This window comes from Pezoporus wallicus, unplaced genomic scaffold, assembly GCF_028554395.1.
Source record: "Pezoporus wallicus isolate ANWC-B61680 ecotype Strahan unplaced genomic scaffold, APGP_CSIRO_Pwel_v1 contig_5104, whole genome shotgun sequence".
Classification (NCBI taxonomy): domain Eukaryota; kingdom Metazoa; phylum Chordata; class Aves; order Psittaciformes; family Psittacidae; genus Pezoporus; species Pezoporus wallicus.
In genome coordinates this window covers 243,591-257,631 of record NW_026637335.1, presented here as the reverse complement: position 1 = coordinate 257,631, position 14,041 = coordinate 243,591, and the positions used below count along the sequence as shown (strand labels likewise).

The 14,041-nt window shown below is 39.6% G+C and overlaps 1 protein-coding gene across 1 annotated transcript; it reads left to right on the top strand.

Annotated features, from left to right (window-relative positions):
* APOOL (apolipoprotein O like) lies at window positions 1–12,368 on the top strand. Its single transcript, XM_057404756.1, has 9 exons — window positions 1–41; window positions 3,864–3,968; window positions 4,549–4,668; window positions 6,264–6,318; window positions 7,223–7,321; window positions 8,040–8,131; window positions 8,772–8,858; window positions 10,070–10,226; window positions 11,948–12,368. The coding sequence occupies exons 1-9, from the start codon at window positions 30–32 to the stop codon at window positions 12,043–12,045; spliced, it is 825 nt and encodes a 274-aa protein (XP_057260739.1). The 5' UTR covers window positions 1–29; the 3' UTR covers window positions 12,046–12,368.
* Window positions 12,369–14,041: the final 1,673 nt, after the last annotated feature.

Below are 14,041 nucleotides of genomic sequence, written 5' to 3'. Positions count from 1 at the left end.
CCGTGCCGGCTGCAGGCGCCGTCGCTAACATGGCGGCCAAGGTGAGTGCCGCCTGGCGCAGAGGAGCGCGGTCCGGCTGCCCTTCCCTCGGCCCGACTCCGGCTCTGAAGCACCCATGGCTCGGGGGCAGCCGGAGGACGCCCCGCGGAGACTTCCCCCGCCCGTTGTGAGCTCCACACGGGGAGCGGGCCGGGCCGGTTTGTGCGGCCGGGGCAGCGGGGTAGGCCCACGGCGTTGAGCAGTTCCATGGCGGGTCGCTCCCTCAGACCCTCGGCCGCCGTGCCCGGTGCTCCCCAGGGCCGGAGTCGTGCCGGCGGCACCCTGCGGTGCTCCAGCAGAAGGTCGTGGTTTGTCGGAGCAGGGACATCCCCGCAGGCTGTGAGCCAGGGCTCAGCGGGAGGAGGAGGGAAGGACGAGGTGTCGGGGTTGTGTTCTCCGTTGCAGGAGCAGAGGTAGAAAGAGGTTCAAGAGGGCAGTTCAGTGGTACAGCACGGAGAGAAAGAAGTGTTTGTCTTGTGGTAGTTCCCCACCTGCTTACAGCCTCTCGCTCCGTAAGAGATCGCATATGAACATAACTTATTTTCTGTTGGCATTGTAAAGTCGTGTTATGTATTCCTGAATATTAAAATCACGCTGTTACAAGCTAACAGTCACAAGTATCTTAAAAGGTTTTCCATTGTAGAGATAATGCAGTGTCTTTAAGCAGGGAGGGAACGCACCTGCAATGAAGGAGGCTGTCTCTGGAGTGGTTGGTTTTCCCGGTTTCACAGTGCATTTGATAAATAGGTTGCTCTCGCATGAATCTTTATATTTACTTTTGCAAAGTATTTAAAATGCGTGTGAAAAACGTGATGCAAAGAGGACAGAGGAGTGAAAAACGTGATGCAAAGAGGACAGAGGAGTGAAAATGAAGCATCTGACCTTAGTTTGTTACAAGTACCTGGAAAAAGAAACTTTGGCTTTGCTGTGTGGCTGGGTCACCTTGAAGCGGTGTAGTCTGAACGATTTGGTACCTCTAGTGAAGTGATGGACTTTTATGTGTGTTCTTTATTGTTTACTACGAAAAAGTAACAGTTTTATGTTTAAGGTTTTACTTTCCATTGGTTACCATCTGGCAAACGACGATTAAAAACGAATCCATGGAGTATCAGGAAGTCGAGTTTAAGCGGGAGGATGTTTCTGTTTTGAGGCTTCTTCCTACCTTTAGGGCAAGTTGCTTTACTTGTGCTTCCAGTTCTTGAAGCAGGTATACAGGGTTTGCAGTTTCAGTGGTACACAGTACTTATGGTCTTGGAGATGAGCATAAATTAAATATCTGGGTTTATTATGCTTTAGTTTGTGTTCTGTATCTTTTGAGTTGATCATGGTGAATTCTTTGTCGCAGTGTAGTGCTTTTAACTTTATTGAATCTTTTATCTTCGATAAGATTCTAACACTTCGAAATAAACTGGTTTTGAAATGCAAAGACCTGAAGCTAAAATCATCCAGGTACATTTGGCAGTTTTATTGTTACTTTTTGGTTACTTTTACTCTAGTTCTGCTATTAAAAGGCACAGCTGCAACAGTTTTCTGCTAGAGAGCGTGTGATAAGTTTCTTCAGCAAATAACTGCAGTCTCCTCATCAGAAATAAAGCTGTGCCTCATCAAAAATAAAACTCTGTCTGTTGGTAGTGCTTTGAAACCACCGTTGTGCTTTTTATGCCACGCTCAGGTGGCACGTGTTGCAATGTGATGGCAGTGTTAGAGGTGCACAGGAATAACCCTTGCCACTGACCAGAGCATTAAGGTGAATGATTTCTAGTGTCTTGATTCCTGTGATGCTTACTTAGGTCAGTGTTCGTGTAGAACCTTTCTCCAGAAGATGCCATCTGGGCTCCTGGCTTTTGGAGCTGTGGATCTGTGGCCATTAGGGGCTGGGTGATTTACTTTTGTTAGCTTCATAGGGCTTAGGTTTGAATCAGTTACTGACTGACCTGGAGACATTGTGCTGGCTGACCCTGCAATTCCAGGATTTTTACAGCGTGAGCTTGTTGCAGATGTTTTTCTTCATACTTCTTTCCTAGTCTTTGACATATATGCGTGATTCTTCCATTTCTTAATTCTCAGTGACTTCTTTAGACCATTTCATAGGTAAAATGACTTTCAGTTTCTTTAGCTAAACAATGTATGCTTTTCCTTGTTTAATTCGTAGTATCCTTTGACGTAATTTGTGTAAAGTAGATTTAATAATACTAGCTAATTGAGGTCTTTTTCATATACCTAGGCATTAGATAAAGAGGATAAGCAACTCAGTGCAGTGAAGCCTCTTTAGTGTAGTCAAGGTGACATTGCTTTTGGTTCACCTTGGTTCTTTGTGATTTCAATGGGAAAGAGTGAAACCTTGGAATAATTGTGCCAGCATAAATGTTAGTACAGATGTTCGCTTGGATTTTAAACATTTATGCATTTGTCTTCAGGCCTCCAAAAGCAAAGCAGTTACTGTCAGTCAGGAATTGAACAGCTTTCATCATTCCCAGGATAGCTTTCTCTTTTAGCGCAGTAAACTCTGTTGTGACTTTTTAAAACACATTAATCAGATTTGTTAAATGAACAGTATAACTTCCTCATGCTTTCTCACTTTTAAACTTGATTTTCCTTCTGGTATCTACTGAAAGTCAGTATGGTGTCTCAGTATCACCTTGTGCTGATGAAGTAAGTGATTATGATACATTAATGCTCAATGAAATACATTAAACCTTTTGTCAACATGTGACTGAATTTTTCCACAGTGCTGGTCAGCCTGCATGGTATCAGCATGGCTGTAGTTTCTTTTTGTATGTGTAGGACTTTCCTCTATGGATTTTCAGAGGTGGTATCGCCTCTGTCTTCCTTCAGGCTGTATTCACGATTCCCAGTATAGTTAGGTCAACGTGGGAAAACCAGAGTTCTTTGGTAACATGACTTTTGGGTTCTCCCCCTCTGCCCTGCTTCAGACACAGGCGTGCTGCTGGTTTAACTTGCAAAGTGTCTGCTCTGCACCTGGGAGCATTTTTCATCCTTGTTTTCACGTTTCTAGAGTTTCAAAAATCCTTCAGGTGGAAACCATCACACCAAAGTTGCTGGTGCTTCAACATGTGGCAAGTTTTTGAATGTATGCAATGCCAGTGTGCTTAATGCCAGCTCCCACGGGAACTGTATGGCAGTCAGTTAAAAAATACTCGTGTGAAGCTGTATTTGAGTTTTACCTTTGTGAAGCATACAATGCTTATTTCCAAATAGTGTTCTAAGTAGACATCAAAGTCTCATGACCAAAGCTGGATTTCTGTAATTGACATTGTAACATACTTGATTGTATGTTACAATGGTAATTCTTAGATTCAGTTGCTGCTGTGTATTTTCATTGACCGTCAGCACGCAGTTATTCCAGGCAGACAAGAGTTGAATCATTCTCTGTGTTGGAAAGCAGATAACATTTTTTTTGTGATGCCATGGAGAAGTCCTGTAAATAAAACCTAGGTTTTGCTGAAACAAGAGTCATTCGTCGCCTTGGAGCACCTGTGTGTTGTATAGATTAGAACTTAATTTACATTAAAGGGTGATGGAAGGATCAACATGGCTTTGAACATAAAATTCTTCCGGGTATTTTAGACACCGCTGTTGCTGTCCAGGATCTCTCAGCTTTTTCTTTACCATTGTGATTTGAGAAAATCTGTGTGTATGACAGAAGAGGTTCCTAAAGGGCATACTGGTGTAAAAAGGTTTTAAAAGTCACTTGCTTAATCTCATATTTGATCAAGCACGACACGACAGTAAAATCCAGACTTTACTGGAGGGCAGTTCTAATTTCTTCATTAAGACTCCCTTTTTTCACCTGTCTGTCCCAGGTGGCAAAGCTGGCAGCTCTTTCTTCGGGTCTGCCGTTTGCATGTTTTACTGTGTATGCGGCAACAGAGAAGGAATCAAAAAGCCAGCTGGTGAAACCAGATCAGGTAAGAATCTTACTGTGTGTCAGCCTTTTAAATAATACTAGGAGAACCTATGAAACACCATCTCTTTCCATTGAATTATATTACCTGGTATATAAAATGCATAGCTAAATAATGTGATAATAAAAGTTACCTCCTAAATAACTGACCAGTATAGAACAAATAAAATTAAGTGTTATACGTGAACTGTAGTAAAGTTTTATCTCATTTTCATTATTGTGTTATTTCCAGGCTGAAGCCAGCAAAGATAAAAGAGTGTAACACTGATCATGATAGTGTTTTTCTGTTGTACAGTTTCTAGTAATATGTGTGTGTCTTCCAACTATTCTTGGTCATGCTTTTTGTGAATAAAAGATTGCTTTTATCATAGTAATTCTATTACTCAGAAGCTATACAGTACTTTCAGTTTTCAGTTCTGTAACCTGTAGTCACACTTGTGTAAAAGTAAGTTTGTAAATACAAAAGAGTGCAATTCAATATAGAGCTTTTGGCTTGGGAACACTAAGGATTTGCGGTCCTGAAAAACACTAGTCAATGTAAATACGAAACTCTCCCTGTAGTACAGTTACACTTTTCTTTCCAGCTACCAGTTTACTGTCTACCACCTCTGAAATCGAAATACATCGAAGAACAGCCTGGTTACTTGCAGAAGCAATTCTCTTCAGTAAGACAGACAACTGGCCGCTATATTGGATGGTGCAAGGTAAGAAATTCCTGCATCCAAAGTTTCCTACAATTCCAGACAGAACTAGAGTAAAACTTTGAAAAACCAGCATGCCTCATCCTGGAGTATTTTTTGCAGTTCCTTTTATTAACATACACCTATAATTTAAGACGCAGAAATGAAACTTTCTTTCATTTTTCTCTGCTGTGCTTGTAACAGGGAACATGCATGTTCTCTCTGTTTCCCACATCCAAAGACAGCAAGAAAAACAGGTTCCCTCCAGCCAGTGCTAAGCTGGATCTAGGTCAGCCCACGATGTCAGGTTCAGAATGTCTCTTGGTTAACTTCTACAGCAAGAGTTGTGCAGGTAAATTCTTGCTGGCAGAACTTGGTAGTGTTTCAGAGTCTGAAATTCCAGGTACAGACCACAAAAGAGCTGCTTCCAAAGCATGGGTTAAAAGACCTGATTCAGGTACTTCAGGAAAGACAGAGTGAGTGCATCCCATGTAACTGTTAAAGCAGGCTCTTAATAATTAGTCATCAAAAATGCCTGTTACTGAATAGTCTGGGCGCAGGAGAAGATGTGATGTGATACCTATCACCATTCTCTTAACGGCTGGTAAATGACAGCTTTACCCTGGCTGCTGTTACTATGCTTTTTTATGCATGTATTTTTCTCTTACAAACAAAGTAGACTTTATTATTTGAAAAGCCAAATAAATCAAAATGCCTTCCTGTATTTGCTGTAAATTCTTATTTTCTTGATCTGAACATTTTGTCAGTGACTGTGTAACTGAAACCATTTAGTTCCAAATCTGTATCAAACTTCTCCAGGCCCTTCATCATTGTTTCCGAGATTGACTAGCAGTGACCTCTGCTGGTACAAATTCTGCACTACTCCAAACAAATGATTTCGGTGAAATAACTCAAGATGCTGTTCTTTTCATTAAACTCCTTTACAGAGTTTTACTCAATTAAACTCCATTAAAGAGTTTGGCTCAACTTGTTTAGCAGTCTGAGGACAATGATACTAATAATATGGTAGGAGAAGGATTTTTTCCTTTATAAAGAAAAAACTTGTAATTAAATAAAACTCCTTTTAAATTGGTCAATTTAATTGCAAACTAGTTGAGCACATCTTTGTCCTAATCAGTATTGCTTATCTTTAGTGAAGGTGAGCGCCATTTTTACAAACTAAAAGACAAAGTCAGTTTTACTGGATAAGTCTCTAAGGAACAGGAGATTATATTTTATAGTTGAATTTAATTCTGTTATACAGCTGGTGTCCAAGTTTTGCTACCCTCCAGTTTTGTTCCTGAGATGTTAATTTTGAAAGTGATTTTGCTACATTAAAGAGATTTTTTTTAATGAAATATGGATGAAAGTGTGTGTGTGTATATATATATATATTAAAAATATAGATAGGGTAGTCAAAAAGGGGCTAGATACCCGCACACCTCTGTAAGAGTTCATAGATCTGGTTTGGGTTTTTTTAGAGTTACCTCCTATTTCTTTGTCTCATTATGCTAAGCCACATGTATCAACCAAGTAGTTTTTTACTGAAAGCATCTACTTTTGCAAAGATTTTACATTTGTTTCCTCTGGTTTTGTTTTGTTTTTTGTTTTTTTGGTAGGATGCTTTTCTCTTTGTTAAAAATGGAATCATGGATTCAGTTCAATTTGGGAAAGGTAGGCAAGTCTCATATTTCTGAATTAGGCATTTTCTGTTGTTTCTTCTTGTGGCTTAGATGGTTGAAACAGCAAATTCCAGTTACAGGAGGAGGAGAGGTGAAAGGGGAGTGCACGGAAATGCTTTCTGCAAGTGTGGAAGAAGCAGACCTGCACTACTCTTAATTTATGGTGGAGTTTCATTTCTGTTCTCAAATGAGAAAAATGACCAATGAAATAGTACTTCTCATTCCTTTGATTTTAGCATTGCTCTTAAAATCATAGTATCTAAGAACTGTTGAAGCTGGAATGTCTCTAGATCTGTAGGTCTCCCTGTAGAGGCACTTCTATAGATTATCTAGTCCAGTCACCTGCTTAGAGCAAGGCCAAAGCAAGTTGGTTGTCTCTGTCCAGTCAGGTCTTGAACATCTGTGAGGGTGGAAATTCCACAACCCATCTTAGTCATAAAAATGGCTTCTTAATTCTAGCACAAGTTACAAGCAGTATTTGCATTCAGGTTCAGTATCAGAAACTCTTATTTTCAGATAAGTTATTTTCCCTAAAAACAGTATACTGGGAGATGCCAAAATATGTGTTGTCTCATTTAATGTATACTTACTCAGAGTGAAATGAAAGCTTAAATCGCTGCTTTCCCTATTAATGACTTCTAAAACAAAAAAAGTCTCTAAGGAGAAAACTTTGTTGTTGTGTTTTGGGGACTGTGATTTTTAGTTCTGTCTAAAGGGCTGCAGAAGTGTGCATCTGCAAAATCAGACATCTTCAGTCATTATGGAAAAAAATCCAGCTTTAGACTCTTTTCAGTTTAAGATACTCAGCATTTTGCTTTTATTTTTATTTCTTAAGTGGGAAATAAAGGGTTAATACTGAAATGCTATACTTTTTTGTTGTTGTTTTTAATTCTAAGATGCTTACATTTACCTGAAGAATCCACCACCAGAATTTCTTCCCAATGTTGGTATCATTACAATGTCAGGCTTGGCAGGCCTAGCGCTGGCAAGGAAAGGTAGGGTTTTTTGCTTGTTTTCACTATTGGTGTGTTGAATATGTAGCATGTAATAATTTCAATGGTCAAAAGGCTTTTCTGAAACATAGGTAAAAAACTATCTAACTGATAAATTGAAGAGACATCATTAAATGCTGTTTTTAGAAGCTGCCTAAGACCTAATAGAACAGGATTATATAGACATTTTCAATGTGGTATCAACAGAAATTCTAAGTGGGACATTTGTTTTGAGTTTGCTTGTTATTGGTTTTGAGAAACTGTATGGTAGGAAATTGGAGACAAATTAACAACTAAGGTTACCGAATGCAGTGAAAACTAAGGGAGTTCAGAGGGAAGATGCTAAAGGGTGTTGGCATTTGGCTAACAAGTATAAGAGAATACATGTCAGAAGGCATGGTTTCAACAGTTTTGAAGCCAGAAGGGTAATTTTATAGACAGAGCTGAATGACACAGACCTTCTTATAGTTTTCACTATATTGGAAAATCTAGTTCGGGCTTTGTTCTCACTCAAGAAACCAATGTTCAGAGTATCAATGTCTCCTACAAACATGACTGTACTAAACTATTATCACACTCTGTGTACTCTTCTCCAGCTGTTACAGGGATAAGTTTGATATAAACAATGGTTACGGGTTAAACAACTGCACTTAGTTGATACAAGTACTTCACTTTACGTTTCTTTGGCATCTGATTATTTGAAATATTTGGCTTTATACAGGTTCTAGATGGAAGAAAATTGTTTATCCACTAGGACTTACTGCTTCAGGGATTTCTGTTTGTTACCCAGCTCAGTCAGTGGTATTTGCTAAGGTAAGTTTACATCTGTTTTAATACTGAATTAACAGTGAATTTGGTCTTAGTATTCTGATTTCTCTTGAATTGCAAGTGTCGTGGGACTAGGAGTCAGAATTAACATGCATCTTTGTTAAAACGTGTAATGCATCACAGGTGTTAATTGCATAATTATAAAAAAGTAATAAAATAACTGAATTTTAAAATGCATTGTCTCACTTTTTAATGGTCATTTCTCAAATAAATGAAGATGACTTTATCCTGTTGAAATGAAAATAAATAAAAAATAAAGCCTTGCCAAACTTGATAAACAGCAATTTGAGATACTATAGGATAACATCTGTAGAATTTCTTGTTTTCCAGTTGTTGTCATCTTGATGTTGTCTACTTGACATTGCCAAAAAACTGTTGGCTGATCAGATTTTGATTTAGAATCACAGAATCATAGAATAGTTAGGGTTGGAAAGGACCTCATTTTGAGTAGGTGGATGTAGCATGTGAGTGCTACCTGTGGATTTCTAGCGCCAATTTGAACATTATTTAGGATTTGCTTGACATAAGAGTAATATGCACTAGATCTTGCAAATAATATGAATTTAATTTAAATGGTCTGTGTATTTTTTTAAAAGCTGTTTTTAATTTACATTTTTTTAAATAGGTGGCAGGGAAAAAGTTGCTTTCTGCAAGCCATCAAACCTATGGGGCTTTGCAATCACTGTGGGCAGTAAATGAAGGTGTCACCAAGGTAGGCTTTCTCAGTAATTTCTGTAACTCATAAATGCAGAGGGTGAAAAAAGTACATTAGAAGGTCAGGTACTGGTTGCTCATACTGTTAAGGTCACTTAATTGTGTTAAGTGAGGCACCAAAACCTTTTTATAACTTCAGTGTTTTATTGATGCCGTAGCCATTACAGCTTTTGCGCCAATATATACCGAGATCTCTTTTGTAGTCCTACAAAACAGACAAGATGCACAAGAGAAAACCAAGTTTCTCTTACAGCTCTTTTTTGATCTTAAAAATAATCCATTTGTGATTCCAGCTTTGGTTCTAAGGAGACCACTGAATTTAGGATAGAGATACAAAGAATCACAGTAGGTATAACTGGCTTAATGCTTAAGCATGTCAGTGTAAATTATATATGGAATTTGGGTTAGTACAATCTGGACTTAAACATGTTTTTTCTGCAACCTGAAAGGGCTTTTCTCCAGTGAAAATTTCAGCTTTGCACAGTGATTTGTTTCTTTTTCTCTTTTTAAAGAAGATGCAAGTTTCTCATTTATATTAGCATTTAGAAGTATTTTGCTTTAAATTTATGGTGTTCATTTGTATACAGCCCTCACCTTATATTTTGACTGAGGAGCACAAATGGAACAATGAGTTTTCAAAATGAGATTCAGATAAATGTCATTAAACTGAGAGTGAAACAAGAATTGATGTGATAAAGACAGTTTCTATCAATTTTTTTCCCCTCAGTGAAGCCTGTTCCCAAAACAATATATTATTTTTCATTACTAGGTTATTACCATGACTTATCTTTCTGTTTTCTGTTAAATAAGGGAGTAAGTGTTCTGAAAATAACTAAATGCTATTCCAGTCTTGTGCAAGGCTCTAGGTTCCTCATCTGTGAATGAACAGTGCCTTCCTAGTGAAGGACTTTGAGGGGGTCAGGTAAAAGCACAGTGTCAGACTGAAGTACGTACTGATGACAAAGTAAATTTCCTTACATGTGAATTTGAAGTTGTATGTGAACTGTGGGGTTCTTTCGTGCGTTTTAGTTTCTCCATCTGTGTCCCTTGCTTGCAGCTGACTTTAACATTACTAGTTGAGTATCATTGTATGATATTATATCTGAAAATAATGTCATAACAGATAAGCTTTCAGACTTGAAAGCTTTGTTTTGCCATGAAGTATTAAGCATATACCCTTGTGACTTTTTCTTAATTTTTGGTTCACAGATGCAGCAAGAGTCAATACCAGTTACTGGGGAAGATAAGAAAAAGAAAGAAATTTCTAGTACAAAACCTGAGTCTGCTATTGAGTCAAGATCATTTAACAGAACAGAATCTTCTCCAGTAGAGTCTTGGAGTAACGAAGATCCAGTGCCTTCATCAGGTGAATTAAACATTTCAAGTGTAATCTCAGGGCACCTTGCAAATCCAGTTACTTCATTTTGTAGTTACCCTTGCTTTAAAATAGAGCAGACTGTTATAGCATATTATTCTTGAAAATATATTGTAGACACTGTTATTTAGTACATACTTCAGAGCCTCAGGGGGATAATTTTCTCACTGTGGACCCTGTCACACTGTCAGAATACTTATATATTTGTTGTTCTCTCTCAATAATGTTTTGTTTCATTCCATATGGTGTGGACCATATCCCACATTGCTAGTTAATGAGATGATGTCAAGTACTTCCCTTAAATACCTACTTTAAAGTATCTTTCTGTTATCAGACTACCATAAGTATAACTTACAGGATTACTGCTGGACTTGTGTGAGAACATCTAATTTGAGTTACTGTTCACTTCTCCATATGGCTTCTGTATCTTCAGATACTGGTAGAAGAGGAATGTGTAATTGCCAAATGAGGCACTGGATTTTATTTGCTAGGTTTTTTGCAGTGGTGTTCTTTGTGCAGCTCAAGTGGTTGAGATAATTGCCTAGATCATGTAAAAGCATATTTAACATATGACTATTTTGATAGGCCAGTTGCTAAGAGAAATAGTGCAATTACCTATTAAAGGAGAACTAAATTAATTTTAAAATAGTTGCCTTTTGTAGGGGCAGTTTCTGACTCTGGTTGCTGAAACTTGCTTCCTTCTTTTTCCTGTGTTCTTTACCAGAGCATTCATTTTTTTTAAGCAGAAAATACTTGAATGGGGGTTTGATTCCCTTTATTTTCACTATAATATACATTCACATCTTTCTTTGCTTTGCATCCGTATTTTTCCTGATTTAGTTGTGGAATGCTTTGATCTGTTTTTACATTGGCTTCAGGCCGGACTGTCTTTGATGGTTTAACGTGTAGACATATCCTGTGTCTTTGCTGTCGTGGCATTAGTTCTTGTCCCTAATACAGCCAAAAATGCCCATGTCCTAAATTAATTTGTGCTGTCAGAGATATTTATTTTCACTAGCCCAAACAGGGCAGAGCTTTCAGGAGAGCATGGCACCCTTGGCTAAACCAGCTGATGTAGCTGGAAGAGAAGCAGGCTAGTAGTAGGAGGTACAGTACTAGATACCCTGCCTTTATATTCTCTGAGACCTTCTGTATCACCAAGTATCACCAAGTATGTCATTCTTTGTGCATTGTCATTCAGGGTGAGTGTGAGGGTTCAATGCTTTAGTAAACAGTTCATTGGTTTTGGAAGTCATGAAGTGAAAATAGGTAAGAGTTTGTCATAATTTGGAATTCTTGCCATCTGGCAGCAGCTTCAGTGAAGATACTGATGTGGTTGGTTTTGGGAGACAGATCTGCTCCTGCAGTTAACAGGACAAGACTAGGGATTTTTTTCCATGTCCCAAACTTTCTCTTCTTTTTTAACGTGTAGGGCAAAGCCATCACTATTTATTCTCTCATTCTGCTGCGTTCAAGAAGTAGTATTAAGGTATAGAGAGCAGAAGGAAGAGTGCTCCCCATCCACTGCTGTATGCTAATAATTAGAACATACCTTCATCATCCTGAATCGCTTACACAGTTTTAACTAGAATGTACATATTTTGATCCTTTGTGTTTGCTAATACAGTAGTTCTCAAAATGTGCCAATATGTTGGGTTTTTTCTACAGCTCAAATACATATTTTAATTAAATTTCTTTACTATCTCTAACAGGACCAGTGAAGACATCAAAATTTAAGCCTGATCCAAAACTTATGGACCATGGTCAATCCAGCCCAGAAGATGTGGATATGTACAGTACTAGAAGCTAAGAGAAATATGCTTACAAACCTTTGCAAAGTGTTACAGATAGGGGGAGGGAAAGAAGAGAAGGAATATTCCTTATGATACGTGCTCTGTGATGTATAATTTCATCAGGTATTTTCTTATATCCCAGTTTGTATTATTCACTTACATGGTTCTTAGTGGATGTTTTGTTTCTCACTACCTGTAAGTGGTGAGAGTTCACTCATTGTCAGTGTTGTTAGTGAGACACTGCGAAAGTGACCTTTGTCAGGGTCTTCTCACAGTGAGGTTTCTCTGTGCCAAGCTTGTTAATAAATGTCACTTCACAAAGGATACTTGAAAATATAAACCTACGTCTGTAGTTCGGCTCAGATGTTCATAGATCTGAAAGAAGAATGTGATGGATGGGGTTTGCAGAAGCTTCGTTGTCTTTTTCTTCTTTCAGCTCTGGAATGAAGGGCAAGAGATTAGCACTAAAAAGTCACTTGTTAACATCATGCCAATAGCATTATCTTCAGTGCTTGCATAAACAAGCCACTTTGTTGTGTTGCTTTTTTTTTTTTTTCATTTTGAAATCATTTCTTGTCTGCTCATGTTCATTTTCTCATCACCAACACCCCCAAGTCCTTCTCCGCAGGGCTGCTCTGAATCTCTTCTCTGCCCAGCCTGTAGCTGTGCCCGGGATTGCTCCGACCCAGGTGTAGGACCTTGCACTTGGCATGGTTAAACTCCATGAGGTTGGCATCAGCCCACCTCACAAGCGTGTTGAGGTCCCTCTGGATGGCATTCCTTCCCTCCAGGGTATCAACCGAACCACACAGCTCGGTGTCATTGGCAAACTTGCTGAGGGCGCACTCAATCCCACTGTCCATGGCAGCGACGAAGATGTTGAACAAGACCGGTCCCAACACCGATCCCTGAGGGACACCACTCGTTACTGGTCTCCAGCTGGACATTGAGCCACTGACCACAACTCTTTGTGTGCAGCCATCCAGCCAGTTCTTTATCCACCGAGTGGTCCATCCATCAAATCGATGTCTCTCCAATTTAGAGACAAGGATGTCGTGTGGGACAGTGTCGATCGCTTTGCACAAGTCCAGGCAGATGCCATCAACTGCTCTACCCCTGTCCATCAGTTCCGTAGCCCCATCATAGAAGGCCACCAGGATTTCCCCTTAGTGAAGCCATGCTGGCTGTCACCAAGCACCTTGTTGATTTTCATGTGCCTTAGCATGCCTTCCAGGAGAATCTGCTCCAAGATATTGCCAGGCCCAGAGGTGAGACTGACTGCTCTGTAATTCCCCGGTCATCCATTTTCCCCTTCTTGACAATGGGGGTTATATTTCCCTTTTCCCAGTCGTCGGGAACTTCCCCTGACTGCCATGATTTCTCAGATATGATGGCCAGCGGCTCCACAACTTCATTCTCCAGCTCCTTCAGGACCCACGAATGGATTTCATCAGGTCCCAGGGACTTGTGCACGTTCAGATTTTTAAGATGGTCTCGAACCAGTTCCTCTCCTACAGTGGGCCCAAGGTCTTCATTCTCACAGTCCCTGCATCTGCCTTCCAAGACTTGGGTGGTTTGGTCAGAGCCTTTGCCAGTGAAGACCGAGGCAAAGAAGTCATTCGGAACCTCAGCCTTCTCCAAATCCTGTGGAGCCAGTTCTCCAGAGAGCTTCCTGAGGGGGCCTACATTCTCCCTCTCTGTTTTTTATTTGCTATGTACTTGTAGAATCCCTTCCTGTTATCGTTAATACCTCTACCTAAGTTTAATTCTAACTGGGCCTTAGCTTTCCTAACCTGGTCCCTAGCTTCTCGGACAACATCCCTGTACTCTTCCCATGCCACCTGTCCTTGCTTCCACTTATTATAAGCCTCTTTTTTCATTTGAATTTTCCTCAGGAGCTCTTTATCCTTCCGAACCAGGTTCCAGAAGAAGCCAAAGTCTGCTCTTTCGAAGTCCAGGGCAGTGAGCTTGCTGCATGTTCTCCTCAGTGTCCTGAGGATCTCAAATTCGAGC